This window comes from Sarcophilus harrisii, chromosome 2, assembly GCF_902635505.1.
Source record: "Sarcophilus harrisii chromosome 2, mSarHar1.11, whole genome shotgun sequence".
NCBI lineage: Eukaryota > Metazoa > Chordata > Mammalia > Dasyuromorphia > Dasyuridae > Sarcophilus > Sarcophilus harrisii.
The window spans coordinates 596410345-596433772 of NC_045427.1; the positions used below are offsets into that span (position 1 = coordinate 596410345).

General features: G+C 37.0%; 1 protein-coding gene across 1 annotated transcript in view; it reads left to right on the top strand.

Annotated features, from left to right (window-relative positions):
• Positions 1 to 23428, top strand: part of FRMPD2 (FERM and PDZ domain containing 2) — a 319487-nt gene that overhangs the window by 238931 nt on the left and 57128 nt on the right. The window contains exons 35-36 of the mRNA XM_031949366.1: positions 9538 to 9699; positions 11532 to 11703. Coding sequence (XP_031805226.1) covers positions 9538 to 9699; positions 11532 to 11703 — 334 coding nt within the window. The remainder of the gene's footprint in view (positions 1 to 9537; positions 9700 to 11531; positions 11704 to 23428) is intronic.

The window sequence follows — 23428 nt, forward strand, 5'->3', positions numbered from 1 at the left end:
AGCCATCTCTGTGCCTTCTGGGACTGGCTCTTTAACAGCATTTGGTATCAATCAGAGGCACAGGAGGGCAGCAAGCAAAGGCAGATTTTGGTTATTACTGGAGACAGTTTGATTTGCAGACACTTCAGAGGTTGAATATATCCACAAAGCTCACAGATGGAAGAGAAGAGACTCCTGAAAATTCAGTCTGAAGATGTTTGTCATTTTGCAACCCATTAGATTAAAGTGGTCAGTTTAAAGTGGCTCCAGTTAATAGACCTGACATGAATTGCTTGTCTTCTATGTCAATTGAATCTTACTTTATAAGAAAAATATATTATTTCAGTTGAGCTAAAAATGCCTTATTCACAAAGAGTGGAAAAAATAAGAGAAAGGGTAGCAAGATGGTACAGTCGATAGAATGTCAGATCTGAGTTCAGATTTTACCTCAGATACTATCTGTATGATCCTGGACAAGCAGCCGCTTGACCTCACAAAGCTTCAGTTTTCTGTAAAATGAGAATGATAATAGCATCAATTTCATAGGGTTGTTGTGAGAATCAAGTGATTATTTATTTATATATGTATATTTATATGTGTACATATATACACATAATGTGCATATGTATGTATACATACATATAAATTAAGATTTAGCTATAATATATAATTATGTATATAATCTTATACACATATAGTGCTTTGTAAACCTTAAAGCACTATATAAATGCTAATTATTATTACTGTCATTTTCATTCATATTCAACTGTCACCTCATTTGGAGTTATCTTGGGAAAAATAATGGAATGGTTTGCCATTTCTTTCTCCAGCTCATTATATAGAAGAGGAAAGTGAGGCAAACTGGGTTAAATGACTTGCCGAGGGTGATAGTAGGTATAAAGCAGTAAGTGTCTGAGACCAGAATTCTAGAAGATGAGTCTTTCTCATTCTAAGACCAGCACTCCATTTACTGTGTCACTTGACTGCCCTTGATATTATTATTATTATTATTACTTCACCTATGAGTACAACTATTATTATGCATGCTTTTTAAAATAAAGACACAATCAGGGATCTTTTAATATATTTCCAAAGCTCAGATCATTTGGAACATAGAAAATTAGAATTTAGATCTGGGGAAGGGAAACTTTAGACACTATTTAGTCTGACCTTCTCACTTTAAAGATGAGAAAAGTAAGTCTACTGTCTTAATGGAAAGAACACTGGACCTGTGAAGTCAAAGATTCATGGATTAGAGAGCTGGATAGGACCTCGGAATTTTTTAAATCCACATCCTCCCACTTTTTTTAGACATAAAGAAACTCAGAAAGATGTGAGTTCACATCTCATTTCTGATGCTTATCTGAATATCCATGGGCAAATCACTTAAAGTCCTTGACTCCCAATTTCCTTAATCTGAAAAAAAAGGGGGGGTGGAGAAGGTGGCCTCTTGGGCCACTTTAAACTCTGCATTTATGACCATAGATATGATCTCAGCTAAGAGAATTTAAGTGGCTGACCTAAGGTTTCATGGTCAATTCAATAGAGTCAACTGTTCTCTCTGTTTTGGAAATAGCATCCTATCTATTGCTTAGTTCAACATATTCAATAATCGTTTCCACCCTCTGTGTCGTATTCTTTTTTTATTCTCCTACCTTCTGAATACTCTGGTCAAGAATACTCTGCTTCTACAGATCATTTTTCATCTTCATTTTTCCAACTGACTTGCTTTTTTTTTAAAGGCAGACAAAACAGAAGGGTATTCTTTTTTTTTTTCTTTTACTTCCTATTTTATAAGCAAGATTAGTCTTCATTTTGAGTGAGCATAGTTAGTTATTACTTGAATATGGCAAAAGTACAGATATCACACTCTCTGCTGGAAGTGAGATCCTCAGTGCTTTCTTCTTCTGAAAGTTTGTATAAATCTTCATCACTTGTTATCACTTTTCTTCTCACCTCATTAGTGACTTCTCATCTGTTAGTGCATTGACAATTAAATCCAACTTGCTTTTCCTAACCATACTAGTCTTTTAGCTATTTTGTCTTGCCAACTTTCTTCTCTTTCTCCCTTCCTCTTTCAAATTCTCAAGTTTTCTTGAATTTCCCCTTGACAAATTCAGTCTTTAAACATCATTATGATCCCCAAATTCTTTAATACATGATTAGCAACAAGCAAAGACCAGACTCCTAACTCAGGGCTCTACATTGCTTCTTAAATTTAATACATTTAACATGAAATTTCAAACAAGGGCTTATTAATATTGCAAATGGACATTGGAAAATTTTTTTTTGAATAACTGTATTTGGAAGACTGGGGCAGCTAAGTGGAGCAATAGGTAGAGCATTGGGCTTAGAGTCAGGAATACTTTTTTTCCTGAGTTCAAATCTATCCTTAGATTCTATCTAGCTGTCTTAGGCAAGCCACTTATACTTATTTGCCTCAGTTTTCTCATCTGTAAAATGAGCTAGAATTGGAAATGGCAAATCACTCCAGTATCTTTGCCAAGAAAACACCAAATGGAGTCCCAGGCAAATGTGATTGAACAACAGCAAATCTAGAAGACTACATCCCCACCTTCTTGGTTTTTTGGTAGTCTTGGTAGTCTTTTTTTCTTTTTCTCTCTACCTTTTCCATTATTAATTTCCATATATTCTCATGCCTTCAAATTATCTTCTACCCTATTGGTTCTAGGACAGAATTCAAACTTCTCAGACTGGCATTTAAGATGCTCCACAATCTGGTTTCCACCTACCTAGCCAGACTACTTCCTATCACTCTTCCCTCAAACTGTGCTCCAGTCAATCTGTGTTACTAATTGCTCTCCAAACTCAACATCCTGTCTCCTTCCTCCTTGGATCCTCACAGATTGTTCCTTATGCTTGAAGTGGGATCCTTCTTCACCTGTCTCTGAGAACTCTAATCTTTAGAGAAGGCTGATTCCAGGTGCTAATTCCTATGCAAAATTTGCCCCATTCCTGCCAACCCCAGCTTTCTCATTACCAAATTGTTAATATCTTTTCTTGTCTCAAATTACTTTGTGTTTCTTCCCTATGAGCACACCATATCTCCTTTCTCCTATAATTAAATATTTATCATCTCCAGGCTAGTACACAGTGTAAGTTCTTTAAAAATACTCATTAAATTGAATGGATCAGCATTGCTACTATAATATCATTTTACAATGTATAGTGGTCCTTGAACCTTAAGTTCATGTCAATTGAGGATGAGTCAAAGGAAGAGGAGGTTTTTGGTCTGGAAAAGAATACACATGATAACAGTCTTCAAGGACTTGAAGGGCTTTCATGTGGAAGAGATGTAACATTTGTTATGTTTTGTTACAGAGGACAGAATTAGAAGTAATGAATAGAGATTAGAAACAAATCAATTTAGTTTTTTTTTTCTTTTTTTTTTATTTAATAGCCTTTTATTTACAGGATATATACATGGGTAACTTTACAGCATTAACAATTGCCAAACCTCTTGTTCCAATTTTTCACCTCTTACCCCCCCCACCCCCTCCCCTAAATGGCAGGATGACCAGTAGATGTTAAATATATTAAAATATAACTTAGATACACAATAAGTATACATGCCAAAACATTATTTTGCTGTACAAAAAGAATCAGACTCTGAATTATTGTACAATTAGCTTGTGAAGGAAATCAAAAATGCAGGTGTGCATAAATATAGGGATTGGGAATTCAATGTAATGGATTTTAGTCATCTCCCAGAGTTCTTTTTCTGGGTATAGCTAGTTCAGTTCATTACTGCTCCATTAGAAATGATTTGGTTGATCTCGTTGCTGAGGATGGCCTGATCCATCAGAACTGGTCATCATCTAGTATCAATTTAGTTTTGATGAGGAAGTTCTTTCTATCACTAAAAGTGTTCAAAAGTGTAATGCTCTACCTGGATAGGGAGTGATTACTTGGAGGTCTTCAGGTGGAGAATAGATGATCACTTTTCTTTTTTTTCCCAGTAGTATTTTATTTTCCTAAATACATGTAAAGATAGTTTTCAACATTCTTTTTTGTAAAACTTTATGTTCCAAATTTTTCTCCCTTCTCTTACCTCCCTCCTCTCCAAGATAGAAAGCAATTTGATAGAGGTTAAATATGTGTAATTCTCTTAAAATATATTTCCATATTTGTCATGCTATACAAAAAAAAAAAAGGTCAAAAGGGAAAAAACACAAGAAAAAAAAAGGTGAAAATACTATGCTTAAGATCCACAGTTCTCTCTCTGGAAGCAGAAGGCATTTTCCATCCCAAGTTTATTGGAATTTCCTGAATCACTCACTGCATTGTCGAAAAGAGACAAGTCCATCACAATTGATCTGGATAACTACTTTTCACTTATGTTTTCTATTTGGATTGAACCAGAAGCCATCAAGGTGCCTACTAACTCTTAAATTCTGTGATTCTTGATTTTTCATAGATTTTCTTGGTATCACTGAAAGAAGTGACAAGTGAGTGTCGACCTCTGCATTCATTTCTGAGAAAGCCTCTCTTTTTGCACTGTGTTTGGCAACAATATTTTAAAAGCATGATGAGAGAGCTAGAAGCAATGTCTGAGTTCATTTAACCTATCACATTTTAAAGGTGGTAAAACTGAGGACCCTGAGGCTTAGGAATTTGCCTAAATTCAAATCAGTAGAAAGTATTTAAACAGGCTTTGATCTCAGTTATTCTGACTATAGGGCCAAGTTTTTTTTTCCTACTGGATTTCTTTGTAGGAAAACAGTTTTTTTATTTTAAGAAGTTCAGATTTGTAGATGCCTGGCTTGAGACATAATAGTCACCCAGAAAGAGGGAATTCAGTTGGACAAATGGTCTACTGTATACATGCATGCATTCATTTTTTCCCTCCATAGTCACAGACACATAGTAAACACTTAATTGTTGTTTATTGAATTGAATTGAATTTTAATATAAACACATAGACAAAGCCCACACAGTAGGATGAAGGTTCAAGGAGGGAAAGAAAATCACTTAGAACTGAGAGAAGAAAAAAAAAAAAACTCCATGAAGGAAGATGCAACTGACCTAAACATCCAAGGAAGAAGGACATTCTCTTTATGCATCCCATGTGGCCCTAGAACCACGACTTACATGTTTGTTGAGTTAAATTATTGTCTCACCAGCTGAGTTTTAAGTTCCTAGATTTTAGAGTGATAACCAACATTTCTGATATTTACCCTATGAAATGTGCTAAATAATATGCATGAGAGACACCATGGAGTGGTGAAGAGAGAGTCAGCCTTTGAAGCAGCAGTACCTGTCTGAAGTATGAAATCCTGTCTCAGATATATACTAGCTGATTGATTCTGGGTAAATCAATTTACCTCAAATTGCCCCAGGTAACTCTAAATCTATAAAGTTGAGACAAAGTGCTGATTTCCATTGATGGAGGGACTATTTTTTTTTTTTTTTTTTATTCAGAAGATGCCTCTGTCAATGAGGCTACAGAGCCTATCTAGTCCCCCACATTAAATAAAAAACAACTGAATTCCCTTGGCCATAGAGGTAAATTCTATCATCTTTTTTCCTCACCGCAGGAGCAATGTACAATAAGCAAGTGCCACTGGCAACACCCCTTCAATTGGGTTGATAGTGTCTGTGGACTGATTTGAATGATAATCTCTGCTTGTAGATGGTTTGGAAACACTTACTATAGGTACTTAAAGTCATTGGATTTTGAAACTGTCAGGGATCTTTGAGATCCTCCAGGCCATACTCTAATTTTCTAAATGTGATCACTGAAGCACAGAGACCTTCAGTGACCTTTCCAATGTGACAACACAGCTAATAACTGGGGTTCTGGGGCTCAAACCCAGCCCTTCTGATTCACAGTTCATTCTTTCCATTACCTCATGTTGTTTTATTAAGGAACATCAGGGTAAATAAGAGTTGGACAGCTCATACAGGTCCTGCATTTTTTTCCCTTTCAAACTAATAAAAGGATGTCCTGATTCTAAGGAATGTTGTTCTGTGTAAGGCAAGTGTTTGTTCTGCTTTGGAGTCTGATTCTATTAGAGTACTTCAATCAGTAAGCAATTACTTAGTCCCTACTATGTATCAGGTACTATGATGGACACTAGGGATACAGAGATAAAAATGAAACATGCCCTGTCCTTAAGGAGCATATTATAGTCTATTGGGGAAACATATACTTTCCCAATACAAAATCCTATACAAAATATAAACAGAATAATTTTTTTAGGGGGGAGATGCTGGGGAAGTGAAAAAGATCATTCAAGGAAAATGGAGTAGAGGGAAAGGAAAGGTCAAGGCTTATTTACTTTACATTTATCTTTTTATATTTTAATGTACTGTTTTATGTACATATGGTTTCTTTGATAGAATGTAAAGGTATTGAGGGCAGGACTTACTTAATTTTTGTCTTTGTATCCTAAGCACCTAGTATAGTGTTTGGCATATAATAGGTTCATAATAAATTTTTAGTGATTCATTATTACCATATACATATGATGTGACTCATGGAATCACAAGATACATCTAGCAGATGATTTAAAAGAAAACAAATCTTCCAGCTTAACACTTATTTAAAGAAAATACATTTGATTTCTAGAGGCAGGGAGATCTTTTCTCCTGTCTAATACAGATTCTTAAATTATTTTGGGTCATGGACCCTTTGTCAATCTGGTAAAACCTTCTCAGAATAGAATTTTTCTTTTAAAATTGCAATAGAAGGAAATGCTAAGTTTTAGATAGAGGTCAATGAAAATCAATAGATAATTTCTTCTCATTCACGTTCACTGACTTCCTGAAATCCGTCCACAGGCCCCTTTGAGCCAGCTAGGTGGTATATTATATGGGACTTGGAAGCAGCAAGACCTGAGTTTTGTTTTTTACATTTTCTTTAGTTTTCAATTTAATTTTAATTTAATTTTAAAAGATTTTGATTTCTTTTTTTCTCTTTCATCCCTCCCTCTTCTTCTTCCTGCCCAAAACAAACATATATACATTATACAAGTATAATCATATTAAACATATTCCCTCATATTGTGAACGAAGAATTGGAACAAAAGGGAAAAACCTCAAGAAAGAAAAAAAAAATGAAAACTGTATGCTATGATCTATATTTAGACGTGATAGTTAATTAAAAGACCCTAGGTTAAAGAGATCTTGATTGAATGCAATCTTTCCTCCTTTCATGAATCTCCTCCCTGGAATTATCTTGAAGAATTTCAGTAACAAGGAATTCATTACCTCTTAAGGCAATCTACTTAATTTTCTAATAGTCCCACCTGTTTGGGAAGTTCTTGCTTCTACTGTGAAAGGAAAAATTGCTTTCCTCTGACTTGCACCTAATTAGCTTTAGTTCTGCTCTCCAGGGGGCAAGTCAAACAAATCTAGTCCATTTTTTTTTTTTTTTTAAACACAGCAGCCTTTCCGGGTCTCCTTGTATTGTTAATGACTCCCATTTACTTTATTTTTAGTATTTTGTAGTTGTTTTTCTGTCCATGATGTTTCTCCCCAGGGGAGTATAATCTTCTTGAGGGGCCATTTCATTGTTAGTACAGTGCCCAGACATGAAGTAGGTACCTTATGTTAATTGAATGGAAGTCACTTTGAAAATAGTAGTAAAATTTCTCAAAAGTTTCCCTTTCAGGGCAGCTAAGTGACGCAGTGGATAGAGCATCAGCCCTGAAGTCAGGAGGACCTGAGTTCAAATCTAAACTCAGACACTTAACACTTCCTAGCTGTGTGACCCTGGGCAAGTCACTTAACCCCAAATGCCTCAGCAACAACAACAACAAAAAAATGTTTCCCCTTCTCCAGGCTAAATTATATATATCCAGAGACAGTGGAGCCAAGAGAACAGTGATATGAATCGTGGAACTTGGTTCTCTTGCTAAGTAAGATTCACGACAATGAATTAGACAGGCTATTTTGGGTCAGACTTTTGCATCAGCAGTGAGTCATCTGGTTTTTTTTCTTTTCCCCTTTCAGATTAGTGACTCAGATAGAGCCAAAAGTAACTAGAAATTGTCATGCTTCTAGCATTGTCCAGGCATCTTTGTGAAAAAAGTTGGCAAAGAGGAGTGTTCTTTGATTTTTGACTATAGAACTAGGCACTGAAATTGGCATCTTTTAGGTCCTTTTTAGTGGTGGAAGAATTATCATTGTTTATTTGAAGGAGAAGAGGGAGTCCACACTTTGATCCCTAAGAAGCAGCCCTATGGATTCTTGAAGATTTATTTGAGCTGATGAATTATATCCTTACTTTTCCTTTCTTGGGCCATCATTGGCTTCAGAATGTTGGAGTGGCTGAGCTGGATGGGTTAGGGGTGGAGAGGAGGAAGATGGGGACTAAGAAGCCCTGTAAGAAGCTCCAGGATTATGGAAGTCAAGCAAGTCATCATCAGTTTTAGTTCTTTGTAACTTTCACTTAGATCAAATTCAATGGGAAGGAAGGCACTTTATAGTGAAACAGTGGAAAGAAGATTCGGAGGACCTGGGTTCAGATCTTGACTTTGCTGTGTGCGTTTGGGCAAATCATTGCCTCTTTGAACCTCATCTTGTCATATGTTCCATGAGGAAATTGCACTAGACAGCCTAAATCTTATTTTCCCTATTTGTCTTCCTTTCTCTCTCCTTTTACCCTCTCCACCCACAAAAGTGTTTTGGTTCTGGCTACTCCCTCCTCCAATTTGGGATTCCATTTTTCTTTATTAAAAACAAACCAAAAAAAAAAAAAAACCCAAACCCAAACAGCTTTTGTTTTAGAGCCAACATCTCAAGCTATAAATAGTATTAATAACTATGTTTAGATTCTATTTCAAACATCAGCAGTCATTGCCCTCTTGTCCTATGTCACCTTTGACTTATGAAGATAAATGTTTAACCGTTGTCTATTCTCAGTGCGATACTACTGTCCTGTTGCTTTTATAAATAGATGCGACATGTTACAGATTATACAGCAAAATTCACTTATGTTGGCTTTCAGCATTTCCCATTCCAATTAAAGGAGCCCAGCCTGTTCCATTATTTGCTCAGACCATATTTGTCATGCATGGCAATTTCCCATTTAACAGATTCTCCTCTTGGTATGAGTTTGTTTCACTGAATTTCTTATGTTCTATGAGTAAAAGTTTATTCCCCCCCACCCCCACACACATCATAGTTATAAAGTATGAGTTGTGTTTTCATTCCACACCTAATTCCACAGGCTTTTCTAGATATTAGATCTCTGTTTGGATTTTACAATCTGCTAAGTAAGATGTGTAATAAATGTTTGATGATGATTTATAATGTCTGCAGTATTTGATTAACTTCAAAGAGTTCTTTAAACCTTAAGAGAGTTACCAAGTCAAGGCTGCCCTTCACTAGTGGAACCCAATAATTTTAACTTGGGGACAAAATTCTGTCTTTAGGACATCAACTTAATAATGGTGGCTCCTTGGTGTCTCTGGCGTAGATATTGAATAAGATGTAAGGTAAAGTCATCATCTTGTTCTATCTAAAATGGGGGAATTGGACTACACAGCCAAAATTCTATTTAATTCAGATTTAATTTTTCTGTCTTTATAGGGTCATCTCATTGAAGTTGATTTGGAAAAAAGAGGGACAGGGAGCTTGGGGTTTGCTCTAACAGGTGGCAGAAATGGCCACTCATTTCTGATCAAAGCAATTTCCCCTGGTAGCATTGCTGACCTTGATGGAAGACTTCAGACTGGTGACATTTTACTGAAGGTAGGATATTTATCTTACTTATTTTTTCAAATTATTCTTCATTGCAAAAATCTTTCTACTATATTAATAGGATCATGTAATATCTGTGCTTATAATAAATGTGCAATATCCATGTGATTTGTGTCACACTAATTTAAGAACAGCTGGGCAGCTGGGTGATGCAGTAGATGGAGTTCTAAGCCTGAAGTCAGGCTTCCTGAGTTCAAATATGGTCTTAGATATTTATTAACTATGTCCTGTTGGCCTTAGTTCATCCACTGTAAAATGAGCTGAAGAAGAAAATGGCAAACCTTCTAGTATTTTTGCCAAGAAAACTGTAATGGGGTCACAACTCTTTATTATTTGGACATGAATTGAAACAACTGAACAACAAAAATGTAAGAATATAAACTTTTGGAGAGCCAAGACATGAATCTTCTATCTGAAATCTAGTATGATAAGAGATTCTAAGCCTTGGTGAGTGGGTAAATTTCAGTGATTAATTTGAAGTTAATTTAAACTACCATCCAAATTAAAGTAATGTTAATTATCTTTAATTAAAAAAATATATATATATATATATATATATATATGTTTATCGACTGTGCAATGCTTTGTGGAAGAGAATGTTTTGTAAGAATTCATAATTCCAAGTTTGAATTCCAAAGAATTTATTAATTTGGCATAATATAGTTTGAGCCCCAAATATTATGGATTTCTACATTCTCTTTGGACTCAAGTAATGTTTTAGTGTTAAATTGGACACTTAGTATATTGACTTGGAAGACTAAGTGTGCTTTCTGAAATGCCTGGGAGAGTGTCCTGACTGGGTTGATAGCTTCAAGATCATTCTATATGAAAATCAGTTGAAACAAGTGGGAGTATTTAGCTGGCAAAAGAGAAAGCTCAATGGTGTGTCATGATCACTGTCCTTAAGAATTTGAGAGTCTGACAAATGAAAGATTAACATTACTCTGCTTGGCCCCTGAAAGCAGAAGTAGAAATAATTAATGGAAGGAAGTTTTTGGAATAGATTTAGCCTTGATGCATGGGGAAAAAATACCTAATAGAGCTGTAAATTGGAATGAATTGCTTCAGGAGGTTTTCATACCTCACTAAGGTTTTCAAATGAAGGTTGGATAAACCATTTGCCTCTTGTATTGTAGAACAGAGGTGTCAGCCACCCCTGGTATGAGCCTGGGAAATGTGGCAAAAAATGGATTAAAATATAAATGGGAAATATTTAACAATATCAATAAAAATACGATAGAAAATATTAATATGTGCTTTCCTAAATTAGCATGCAGCTGTGAGGATCCTTATCTATAACTTAGTGGAGCCCCCTTTTCTATATTGCTTCAAAGGACATTTTTGTTCAAATGACCAAAAGGCTACTGAAGCCTCTTCCAGCTCTTCCAGAGTCACTAGAGTTTGAAGTCTATTAAATAATAGTCACTAGATAAAGAAGAAAAGGAGAAAAACAAATCTTTACCTGTAGTTCAGCTTTTGAAAAGCAGTTTTATTTTGAAGAGAGAGCTTTTGGATTTCGACTGATAGCTTTGTTTTGATCACAGTCTAATAGCTAGGTAGCCAGGCTGAAAAAAAAAAAAAAAAAACCTGTGAAATTGTAATTCAGAGGCAAGAATACTGAATGACAACTAAAGCAAAGATTTAGCTATGTTATTTAACCAAGATGAAAACTTGATGGGGGTATTTTCTCTTCAATAACAAGATAGATAGAAAATAAATTGTATATTCTATCTAAAGGCATTGATAGATGGAGTTAATATAGCAAAATATGTACTAAAATTATTTAAGGTAACACTTTCCTTTTTCTGTATGTATTTAATCAGGTGAATGACAAATCGGTATTGGGTCAAACACACAGGGCAGTTATTGACCTCATCCGTCAGACTCAGGGAACTGTCAGGCTGACTGTCTGTCGAAGCGCTGAAGTGAATTCATCTCATTCAAGCCATGGATACAACACGATGTTTTCACGCAGGAAAGATGCAACGCTGCCCGGTAGGTCATAATGCAATGCTTTGATCCCTTTGGATCTTTTCTCTTCTGGGACCTTGCTCCATCAATCAGCTTCTATTTCTCTCATGTGACTTCAATCTCTTCTTCTCTCCAGGTTTCTTCCCCTTAGCCTGAAAACATGCTCATTTCTCCTGTCTCCTCAAAAGACAAAAAAACCCCAACCCAATTCAACCTCCCCCTGACCCTGTCATTTCCTCAAGCCATCATCAGTCTCTTCTCTCTTCATGGTTATAGGCTAGAAGGATTCTGAAAGAGACACTGCTCAGATTCTTCATCAACTTTAAACAAGAGAAAGAGCAATTTTAATAATTCTATAACCACATCTTATATCATGTCTTACTGAGTATGATCACCTGAAATCTTTGGTGAACCAATATTCTTAAGATCTTCTAGGTCAGGGATTCTAAGTCTAGAGTCCATAAAACTGTTTTATTTTTTAAAATATTTTGATAAGTATTTCAGAATATTGTTTTCCTTTGCAAAAGTACATGTGCTATTTCACCCATTTAAAAATATGTTTCTGAGAAGGGGTCCATATAGCCATGGCACAAAAGGTTAAGAAGCCCTGCTCTAGAAATTGGATGAGGATGAAAATAATGATACAAGATAACATTTATAAAATACTTTACATTTTGCAAAGTTACCTTATTTGATTCTCATTTTATTCCTGTGAAATAAGTGCTAATATTATTCTTGGTTTATACAGATAAGTAAACTACAGACAGGAAAGATTAAGTAACTTTCCAGGATCCAATTCCAATCCAACACTATCCATGATCAAAGAGGGGAAGGGAGTGAATTTGGAGAGAGGTGTTTAACAGGAATTACCAAAACTGGGGTCTATAGTGACAATTCTTAACGCAATTCTTGTGCCATGCACAAACTATTAGATCAAGCATATTGGGGAGGGGTCACATTCCTTGCTCAGTATAAACAAACAAATCTCTTTTTTAATATAAAATATTTACTTACTTTAAAAATTTTAAATAATCTTCAAAACATAAGACATACAATCATTCCTGAAAAGAGGTTGGCAATGAATCATGAATCAGTTACTGTCCTAGGCACAGCAAATCTGCCACATGATTACCTTCTTGGCTGATCAAAAAAAGAGGGGAAAAAACAGGACAGAGAGAAGCAACTCTGTCCTGATCTGCCAGAAGAGAAGAAGGGACTGAAAGAAAGAAGAGAGCCAAAAAACCCATCTGTTTTTAGGCTTATAGAGCAGGGACAGAAAACATGAAAGCAGAGCCAGAGTCAAACCTTTGCTTTCCTGCACAGCCAGAAAGAAAAGAGAACAAACAAGAGAGAAGCATGGATGTAGCTCCTTTTTCTCCTCCTCCTTTTTCTCGTCCTCTTCTTTGTCTCCCTTCTCCTCTTCTTCTTCCTCCTATTTCTCCTTCTCCTGCACTTTGTCCCCCTTCTCTTCTTCCTCCTCCTCTTTGTCCTTCTCTTCTTCTTTGTTCCCTTCTTTTCTTCCTCTTTTCTTTCTCTTCCTCCCCTACATTCTCCTTCTCCTACTCTTTGTCTTCCTTCTCTTTGTCCCCCCTTCTTCTTCCTCTTCATTCTTCTGCAATTCTTCTTCTTATTCTTTCTCCTCCTCCCCTACATCCTTCCTCCTCTTCTTCCTCCTTCTCTTTGTCCCCCTCTTCTTCCTGCTCCTTTTCCTCTTCATTCTTCTCCTATTCTTTCTTTTCCTCTTCTTTTTTCTTCTCCTCTTTCTCTTTCTCTTTGTCCTCTTCTTTGTTCCTCCCTTCCTCCTCCTCTTCCTTCTTTTCCCTCTTTCTCTTCATCCTTCTCCTATTCTTCCTCATCTTTTTCTTCTTCTCCTTCCTCTTCCTCCTCTCCTTTCTTTTTCTCCTCCTTTTCCCCACTTCCTCTTCATTCTTCTATTCTTCCTCCTCCTCCTCTTCTTCTTTTCTTGCTCCTCCTTCTTTTCTCTCTTCCTCTTCATTATTCTCCTCTTCTTCCTCTTCTTTTTCTTCCTCTTCCTCTCCTTTCTCTTCCTCCTCCTTTTTCAACTTCCTTTTCATTCTCCTATTCTTCCTCCTTTTCTTCTTCTCTTCCTCCTCCTCCTTTTCCCACTTCTTTATTCTTCTCCTATTCTTCCTCCTCTTCCTTTTCTTCTTCCTCTTTCTTCTTCTTCCTTCATCATTTGCTGGGTCACATAGCTATCAAGTGTCAAGCGCAGTCAATGGGAGAAACCAAAGGAGAGAAGGAAGGATAATATATACCAGAAGACCTGGATCTTGAAAATTCATTTACTACTACTGGTTAAGTCAAGTTAAACATTCCTCAGCATGTTCCTTCTAGCCAGGATCCAGGTCTCCTACTTAGCATCTCTGAAAGAGAGAAGTTATCTCATTTTCCACATTCAAAGCTCTGTCAGCTTGGAAGTTCTAAACAGGTAATGTTCTATTTACAAGTGCAGAGGGTGTGTTGTATGTGTTGTGTTGCCCATTCAGATTAGGTGTATCAAGGGAAGCCTGAAGGATTATCTCTTGTGTCTTCCCTTTTCTGAGGGAGATTTTGATTCCTGCCAAGAAAGGAAGTAGAAGTTTAGTGCCAGGGCATGCCCTCCTGATATCCTCAGAGAGAAGGAATACTAGACTAGAATTTTATTTGCTCGCCCCTCAAATATCGAATATTAAATAGGAGAATTTTTTTAGATTAAAGCTAATTTCCCAATTGCAATCTCTTAATGAATTAAGAATGCCTCATTCTATCTATCCCCAGTTATACATCTCCCTTCCCACCAAATGTTTCTTAACACATGTAGCAAATAGAAACAATCATGCAAATAAAAAAAAAAATCCAAGAAAACAGCAAAGCTTTATATCTCCCTACCCATCCAAACCTACTTCCACAATAAATCTATGTAACAAGTAGAAAACAAACATACAAACAAACCAAAAATTATCTAATTCAATAGCAAAGCATAATTAGAGGAGGTGGAAAACGGAAAATATATACCAGTCAATACATGAAGTGAATGAGCTCTCCCAATGGCAATGAGATAGCTCAGCTCGATGAAGGGGAGTCCTAGATCTCAAGGGAATTTTCTCTTGGGCGAAATTCCTCGCAGTCTCCAACTGACCTGCTTCTCTACACGTTGGCTTCTTCCCATAGTCTTTCTTTCCCTTCAGGGACCTGAAGAGAGTCTGGAACTGCATGCCATCTCTCTGGAAGCTGGAAGCTAGAAGACCAAGATCTCTTCACTGAAGCTCACATCAACTCTGCCTCTTATGAAGGCATGGAGCATTGAGTTAATCAATCACCAATGAGTAGCTTTATTTATCAATGGCCTTTAAGCCACATGATGCATAATGAAGGAGTAGGAATCAGTTTTGAATCATGGGGTTTCTGCCACATTAATAAAAATAAAGTTGTTTTCCCGTTCTAGGCCATGTGACTTTGCTGGGGCTCATTTTTGAATTAAGGGTCTTCTTCTATTAATAAACATAATCTATTCCCTCCCTTCCCCTTCATGACTATCCATAGCCTACTGAAAACAAAGCCTTTCCATAGAACTATTATCCTGGCTGGAGCTGAGAGGGTCAATGTTACCATATCCTTTTCTTCCCAGCAGTTAGAAGGTAACCTGGTGTGTAAATTCTCAGCTGATCAGGCACACTGGGAGCATCCAAGCCTAATTTTAAGAAAGAGTATTTTAGACTTGCTGTATTCATTCCCAAATCACACTTTTCAGTGCTCTACAACTTAGTCTCTGTTCCCACTGTTCTACTGTAACTTTCTCTCACATCATCAATGCTCTCTTTTTTATTAATACAGTGTTCCCCTTTCCTCTCATTCCTGCTCATGAACTCTCTTGGGCACTGTGGATTACTTTTTCCTTGCTTTTGTAGTCTTCCTTAGCTTCCATGATATTTCGGTTTTATAATTCTTCTGTCTAAAGGTCACTGATCACAGGTTTAAGAGATTTTGGAGAGTTTCCTGGATCTGGAGTCTATGAGTGTGTGATGCACCCTTTTGATATTCTAGTGAAACCTAAAACCTTTTATTATAGTAATTTTAAGTGAATTAAATAAAAATATATATGAATACAAAGATGGTTAAGAGTTTAGTGAAAATAAAGATGTAATTTTCCTCCATTCTAATCTCACTGATCTCCTCAAACCTAACAATGGACCTCTGTGGACCACAGTTTAAGATTGTCTGCTCTAATTCAATCCATTATATGTATGAGGACATAAGAGGCTCAAATATATAGAGTGGTTTGCCCAAATATATACAGGGATTAAGAAGCAGAAGTGAGACTTTATTTGGTTCCAAACCCAGTTCTCTTCGCCCCCCCCCCTTTTCTCTTTCTCCATTTCTCTAACTTGTAAAGTATCCATCTTTTTCTTGCCCCTTAAATAAGTTTGTTCTCTATCACTCTTTACCAGACCTTCTTTTCTCCTTTATATACCAAATCTTTTAGTGGTTCCCTCTACTTCCTCTCCTTCCTTTCCTCATGACTTTAATTATCTCCTCCTTAAAATGAATTCTCAAATGTCAACTTCTCAGAGCTCTCTTGTCCTGTATCCAACTGAATATCTCATAGATGCCTCAAACTCCACATGTCTCAAGAAGTATTCCTCATTGTCCCCCACCTAAGGATACCTTCCCATTCATGTCTCTATTTATCAATATGGATAGGGCAGGGGAAACGGTGCTGGGCTTAAGAGGTGAAACCCGAGTTCAAATCCCACTTAATGCACTTCCTACAAGTGTGATATTGGGCTAATTGCCTCTCTGGGCTTCATTCCCCTCATGCATAAAACAGGTGTTGTATTTAGTACTCACTGACTAGAGTTGTAGAAAACATAAAATTGTACATAAAATGCTTTGTAAAGATACATACTTATGACAGATACACATGTGAATGTATGATACATATATTGATATATATGTATCTACACATATATAATGTATATGTATATATATACATATAGAAACAGACTGATACTTATATGTACATATATATATATATATATACCCATGTGCACTTGCATGTGTGTTGAGATAATGTTTCTTTTAATGATCCCATCCTCCAGTTACTCCAATTTTAATTTTAGAACTTCTTTTGACTCTCTTTTTCCTTCATATACAGTAAATTACCAGGTCACCTTTCTACTTCCACAATATTCTAGACTTTCCCTTTATTCCAAATGCAGCCCATCTAATTTAGTTTCTTAGATATCTTTGTTAAGGATGGTTGGATAAGAGACAGCTAAATGATGCAGTGGACAGAGCACCAGCCTGAAGTCAGGAGGACCTGAGTTCAAATCTGGTCTCAGACACTTAACACCTCCTAGCTGTGTTACCCTGGGCAAGTCACTTAACCCCAATTGTCTCAGCAAAAACAAACAAACAGAAAAACCCCAACAACAACAAAAAGAATGGTTGAATAGGTGAATCTGTAAAGTATTTATTAATTATTTATGTCCATAAATGATAAATCCTGGAGATCTAAAGATAAGCAAACAAGGCAGTCTTTATTAAGCCAAGGAGCTTTTATTATGTTGTAGGGGGGACACAACATATAACAGGGAACTGGAAAGGTAGGGCAAAAGATAATTATTTGGAGAGTCAAGTCATGGTTGGGTCCCCTCTGGAATAGTGGCCCTTTTTAAAACTAGTCTTTCTACCTCATTTTATCCCTTCTGGGCCACAGGTTTTGCTGCTCCCTAAGCAATCTTTTTAAGGCACCACTGAGATCATGTCACCTTCTCAAAAACCTTCCATGACTTTCCGCTACCTAACAAATCAGGCAGAAAGCCCTGGCTAGGCAAGGCCATCCAGACTTCTCATATTCTGCTCTTTCATTTATTAGGTGTTCTAGCAAACTTCGCTGCCCTGTCCTGTTCAGTGGCTACCTTGCTCTGTCTCTGTGTCTTCACTAATACTGCCCTCCCCCATGTTGGGAACGAACTCCTCCCAATCTTGTTTGTTAAAGCTCTGTCATGGCCTAATTTAGCCACTTGCCCCTTACAGTTAACATTTAACAAGTGTCTATTATATTTAACTGAATTTAAGGATGGGCCAAGTACCAGTTTATCCAATTTGTCACCATCTTAACCTAAATAAACCCCCCTGGCTCAGTTCTGACCAGTATAATGCTTATGAGGTTTTTTTCAGGCATTCCACATCTGCTGATGGTCCCTGTTCTCCGCTCCATTGCATCAGGCCTATTTCTGAGGCCTTGCTATATCCCAGATACATTCTGGCATGAGATCCATAAACTGTTTTGCTCTTATGGCTCCCATCTGCCTGGTTTCCCATTTGCTGCTCCCTTCTCTGCCTTCAGCCGAAAGGAACAGGGTCCAATTCGTGGCTGTGGGCAGCTCTGACCAAAAGCTTGCCAGGTGCCAGTCTGCTCTTCCAGCACCGTAGGGCTCCCAGAAGATGGTGTCTCTGTGGCTTCCCTCAGGAAGTTCAGAGAGAGCAGCCTGACAAGGCAGCAGGAGGGATACAGGGAAGAAAGGGGTAGGGACCCTCGGGGTCACCATCCCTTGTCTGTCATCAGGATGCTAAGTTAATGGTCCTGGACATGTAGGGACAATTCAGGTCACAAACTCTGATTCCTTAGTTACCCAAATGAGATTCATGTCCTCCTCATGATACCTGATTCAAATAAGGAAATGTAGGGACAGTTTCAAAAAAAATTACCTTCTGACTCCTTCTTGAGCACAAGATAGAAACGATGACTTGGGTTCCCCTTTCACAGCCTTCCCTCTATTCCTGCCATTGCTATGATAGACATTTCATTTTAGGTATCGTTTCTACTCAGCTCACTCATTCCCTGGATCAAAGTGACGAGTCAGGATAGATAAGAGACTGACTGGATTTCTCTCTCTGGTGATGAGGTCAAGGGGGGCAGGCTTATGGACTACTGGGTTCTCTGGAGAAGATCAGGGGTTCAGGGAAAGGACCACCAGCAGCTGAAGTGGGGCCCCCTTTCTTTCCTCAAAGGCTCTTCCATTCCCTGCTTCCAAGAAGATGGTATTTGGATTGTCCCTCACCAATGTCTTCCTTGAGCCCACCATTGATTTTGGTGAGGATCTCAGAATGCATGAAAAAGTCAAGAAAAGGAAGAGAAGCTTTTTTCCCTTTCCTCTCTTGGCAGCTTTTATGACAATGTCACTGGAAATTCAGGGACATTTTAGATGAGGCTGCTAGGAGACTAAAGTATAGATGGATGACAATAGGTGAGTTTTCTTAATTTAGTGATGGCAATTCACCACTTTCTTCACCCTGTGAGAAGGCTACAGTATGGTCTTAATATGGGCCACATATGACATGGGATGCACATATGAAAGTCAAGTAGCAGTCCTCAGTCTGCTGTCCCTGGAAGAGTCCCTGATGATAATTAGGTGTAGAAAAAGACATCCTGTTGAAACCTGGGGACCAATGAGTCTCTTGTAGCAAGTGATCTTTAGGAATTCACCAGTAAAATAAAGTTTTCTACTGTAAGAAAAAAAGAAAAATTTCAGGGAAAAATCTACCAGGTGATGCTTTTTCTCATTATAGAAGAAGCAATAACATTTACTGATATATCTTGTCACGTAGCCCAACAATACAGAACAGAAAGGGACCTGAAAAAGCAGAGTACTACTTATAGGGGGCTTGGTTTCCATTGATTTGTCTGTGATGACCAAAACTGTATTCAAACTACAACCCACAAAGCTAACTCAGTCTGGAATAAACTAGACCTGTTCAGGGTGCTCAGTGTCATTTGCCTCATTTCTGGGAGGGGTATGACAAGGAGAGGGTGGTGAGCAGAGAATTGTGATACACTACTATTGACTAGGGCAAACTTTTAAAAATAGGAATTTAATATGGCACACGTCTAATCTGACTTACATATTGAACCTCCATGCAAGAAGAGATCCAAATTATAAAACTGCATCAGCAGGAGTGGCTTTGGACAGTATCAGCTATGTGAACATTAATCTGACTGGGATTTATATCACCCATATCTAAATAAAGGTATATATGATATGTATACACACACCTGACATATAAATATCTATATACAATATACATATTTAGGATAGCTAGGTGCCAAGCCTGAAGTCAAGAAGATCTGAATTAAAATCCAATCTTGCACACTCCCTAGCTGTGAAACTCTGGGCAAATCTTAGTTTTTTCATCTGTAAAATGAGCTGGAGAAGGAAATAGAAAACCCTTTTATTATCTTTGCCAAGTAAGCCTCCATGGGGTCAAAAAAATTGGACATGACTAAAACAGCTGAACAACAAAAGTACATTTATTAGCATTAATAACTGTACTATAATTATTTTGTAGCTATTAATATAATCTACACAGTAGTTAGCATTAAAATATAATGTATATACATAACATATAATATATAAAATAGAGTAATAACTACACAGTAATTAGCATTAAATATAATGTATAAACAAAATATATAATATATAAATATAATATATAGAGTCATAACTACTCAATGGTTAGTTTTAATAAAAATAAGAGTAGAAATATATATGTGTGTATGTATGTATTGGGCTTTTTTCCTCTTATTTTTCTTTTTTACAGTTAACTACTGAGAAGCAGTCTGGCCTGTCTGACTGAATATTATCTTCAGTTCACCTCTGCCTTAATATTCAGGAATCAGACGAGATTGTTCTCTCAGCATTTTTGGATACTGAGGTGCTGCCCCCAATTCTGTTGAGCTTTCTTTGAGACAAACATGCCTCCTCCCCACAAAGCTCTTATTAGGTACCAGCATTTTTGATTATGAATCAAAAGGACAAAAAAAGCCTCCAAAGCAGAGGCTGGTGGTCTGATTTCAACATCCCCAGAGATGGGACTCACCTGCCCAAATTGGGCCTTCCCCTCCCTCTCACCCTTTAGAGCAAACTGCAGTGGAAGTACCAGTTTCTGTGACATTTAAAATATTTGGCATGATTCAATGGGTTCTAAATATATTTTGCTCTATTTAAAATGTACTGCATCGTTTCATAGTTCGGGATTTGGAGCTGTGCGATTGACTGCCATCTGGTGATAAGCAGGAGATTGCAAGTCATCCTGGGAGCCCAAACAGCAGGACAGAGAGGCTGCCCAGTAACCCTTCCCTTTAGAGGCATACCTCCTATTTCTCTTAGTAAATGCAGCACTTTGCTTGCTAGGGTTCCCTGAGAGGCTACATTTCTCAATCCCCCTCAATACTGAAGAAATTAACATTTAATTCCCCTGCAGAGAAAACACACACACATTGCTTTCTATGCCTGTGCTTCCCAAAGTAATAAATTACCCCTAATTATTTTCTGTTTCTTTTGCATTTTAAATAATTTATTTTTTTCTATTATATATAAAAACAATTTTTAACATTCATTTAAAAATTTTTTTGGGCTCCAAATGCTCTCCTCCCCTCCCTTCCCTTCTCTTTCATTGATAAGGCAAGCAATTTGATATAGGTTATACATGTGCAGTCATGCAAAGTATATTTCCATAGTAGTCATGTTGTGAAAGAGACCAAAAAATCCCCACAAAAAAGGTGATTTTTAAAAAAAGCATGCTTTCATCTGCATTCAGACTTCATCAGTTCTTTGTCTGGAGGTGGATGGCATTTTCATCTTAAGTCCTTTAGAATTTTCTTGGATCTTTGTATTGCTGAGAATAGTCAAATCACTCGCAGTTGATTATTGTGCAATATTGTTATTATTACCCCTACTTATTTTCAAAAATACGAAGCCCATCAGGGAAATATTCGGGGAAGGAATGTAGCAACAAAAAAGAGGCACTAGAACCATGGTATCAGCAAACTTCCGGTCAAACCCAGCTTTCCGTGCACAATATGGCAATTGGAACTGCCTTTTCTTAGCTCCCCCCTTTTTCTCCTACTAGCTCCCTTACTCTCCCCAAGAAGAATCTTGTCTCTGAGGCTACAACTGGATAGCAAAGATCCTAGTTTTGAGCTGAATTTGATTTGAAAGAGAGTTTAAGTATTTCAGCTCTATTAAACCCACTTTCTAAACCTTTTCTATGAATCTGGTTCTATTTCTGTCTGGATGGAATCCTTTACTCACTTATTTAAGAGTCATTTATTAAGTGTTACATACATATATATATATATATATATATATATATATATATCCTTTGTTAAGCATCAAGGAAGCTGCAAAGATCATTGAAATTTAGTCACAGAACTCGGGGACTTTATGTGTGTGTATGTGTACACAGGAATATATATACATATATAATAATACATGATAACTAGAATATAGAATAGAATAAAACATGACATATATAGTACTATTTGAAATTGGAGGAAGGAAATATGATTACTAATGTTATGGATCAGGAAAGACATCTTGGAAGTGGTAACATTTAAGTTGGCTCTTAAAGGATAGTAGGATTTTAAAAGGAGGTGGCACTCTAGGCAGAATGAATGACATGAACAAAGAAAGTTGGAGGAAAAAGAAAGAGCTGTATATGTACAAGGCGTGATGAAGGGCTCAGTTTAGCTAAAGCATAGTATAAATGATTTTGTTTGTTTTTTGGTGTAGTGTGAGATAAGGCTGGAAAGGGAGAAAGATTCTGGACAGCCAAAGAAGTGGAGACTTTATTCAATAGATGATAGGAAGTTGATGAAGGAAGTTATGATGTGTGATCCACTCTTAGTAACTAGGAAGTATTGTTATCTGCTGTAAATTGTCAGCTTGAATAGATAGAATGACTTTTAGAACAATTGTGGGGAATAAGAAAGGGAATCCACAAAAGCAGGATCAAAAAAGGATCAAACAGAGAGCCCATTTGAGGTTAAACAGTTGGTGGTGGTGGTGGTGAAGGAGGGAACATGCATTTATTAAGCTCTTATGTGTCAAGTACTTTTATAAATATATCATTTGATCCTCATTTTACAATTAAGGAAACTGAGCCAAACAGAGAATTAAGTGATTTGTTCAGAATCACAAAGTTCCAAGTGGTTGAGGTGGGATTTTGAACTTTGATGGTCTTAACTAAAGGCTCAGAACATCCTGGATGCCTGCATTTTATATCACCTGAAATTTAAAACAATCTTCAAGATACTAAGCAGCTAGCAACAGAATTAAAGAAATTAGTTGGGTAAGATAATGGTTTCTTTAGTTTGGAGTTGGGGATGTTAAGGGATCACCAGATCAAAAGATTTCTCTTCCTCCCATTCCCCCCTTTCCATCCCCAGATTGCTGCTCAGAAGAGTTTTTTTTTTTTTTTTTTTTAATTTCCCTGACCTACTATAATCCTATTTTCTTAGGAGAGAGATTTCGTTTTTTCCTTGGTCTGGTTGTCATGTCTTCTTACCCCTTTCTTGGTGATCTTAGGAATAAGACTCCTGAACCTTACAAAAGCATTGGTATAAAGCAGCCTTCCTAGTTGTGGCCTTTTTAGTTTACTAGATGTGCCCAAGAAAACTTGCCCCAAACTTCTTAAACTATACATCATGACCCTATATGAGATCTGAGTGTGGGGAGTATGCAATTATGATTAATTATCAGTAAGTGTTTGATTTATTTACTTATTTTATATATCTATATACCTATATATACCTATATATCTATATACCTACAATACCTATTTGTGTGAAAATTTCTTGAGTGAAAAAGGAATCGTGAGTTGAAAAAGTTTAACAAGACCCCTTAGCCTATTGGAAGGACTAGGTAAAAGTCACTTCCAGGGGTCATCAGCTGTTGTCAACAAT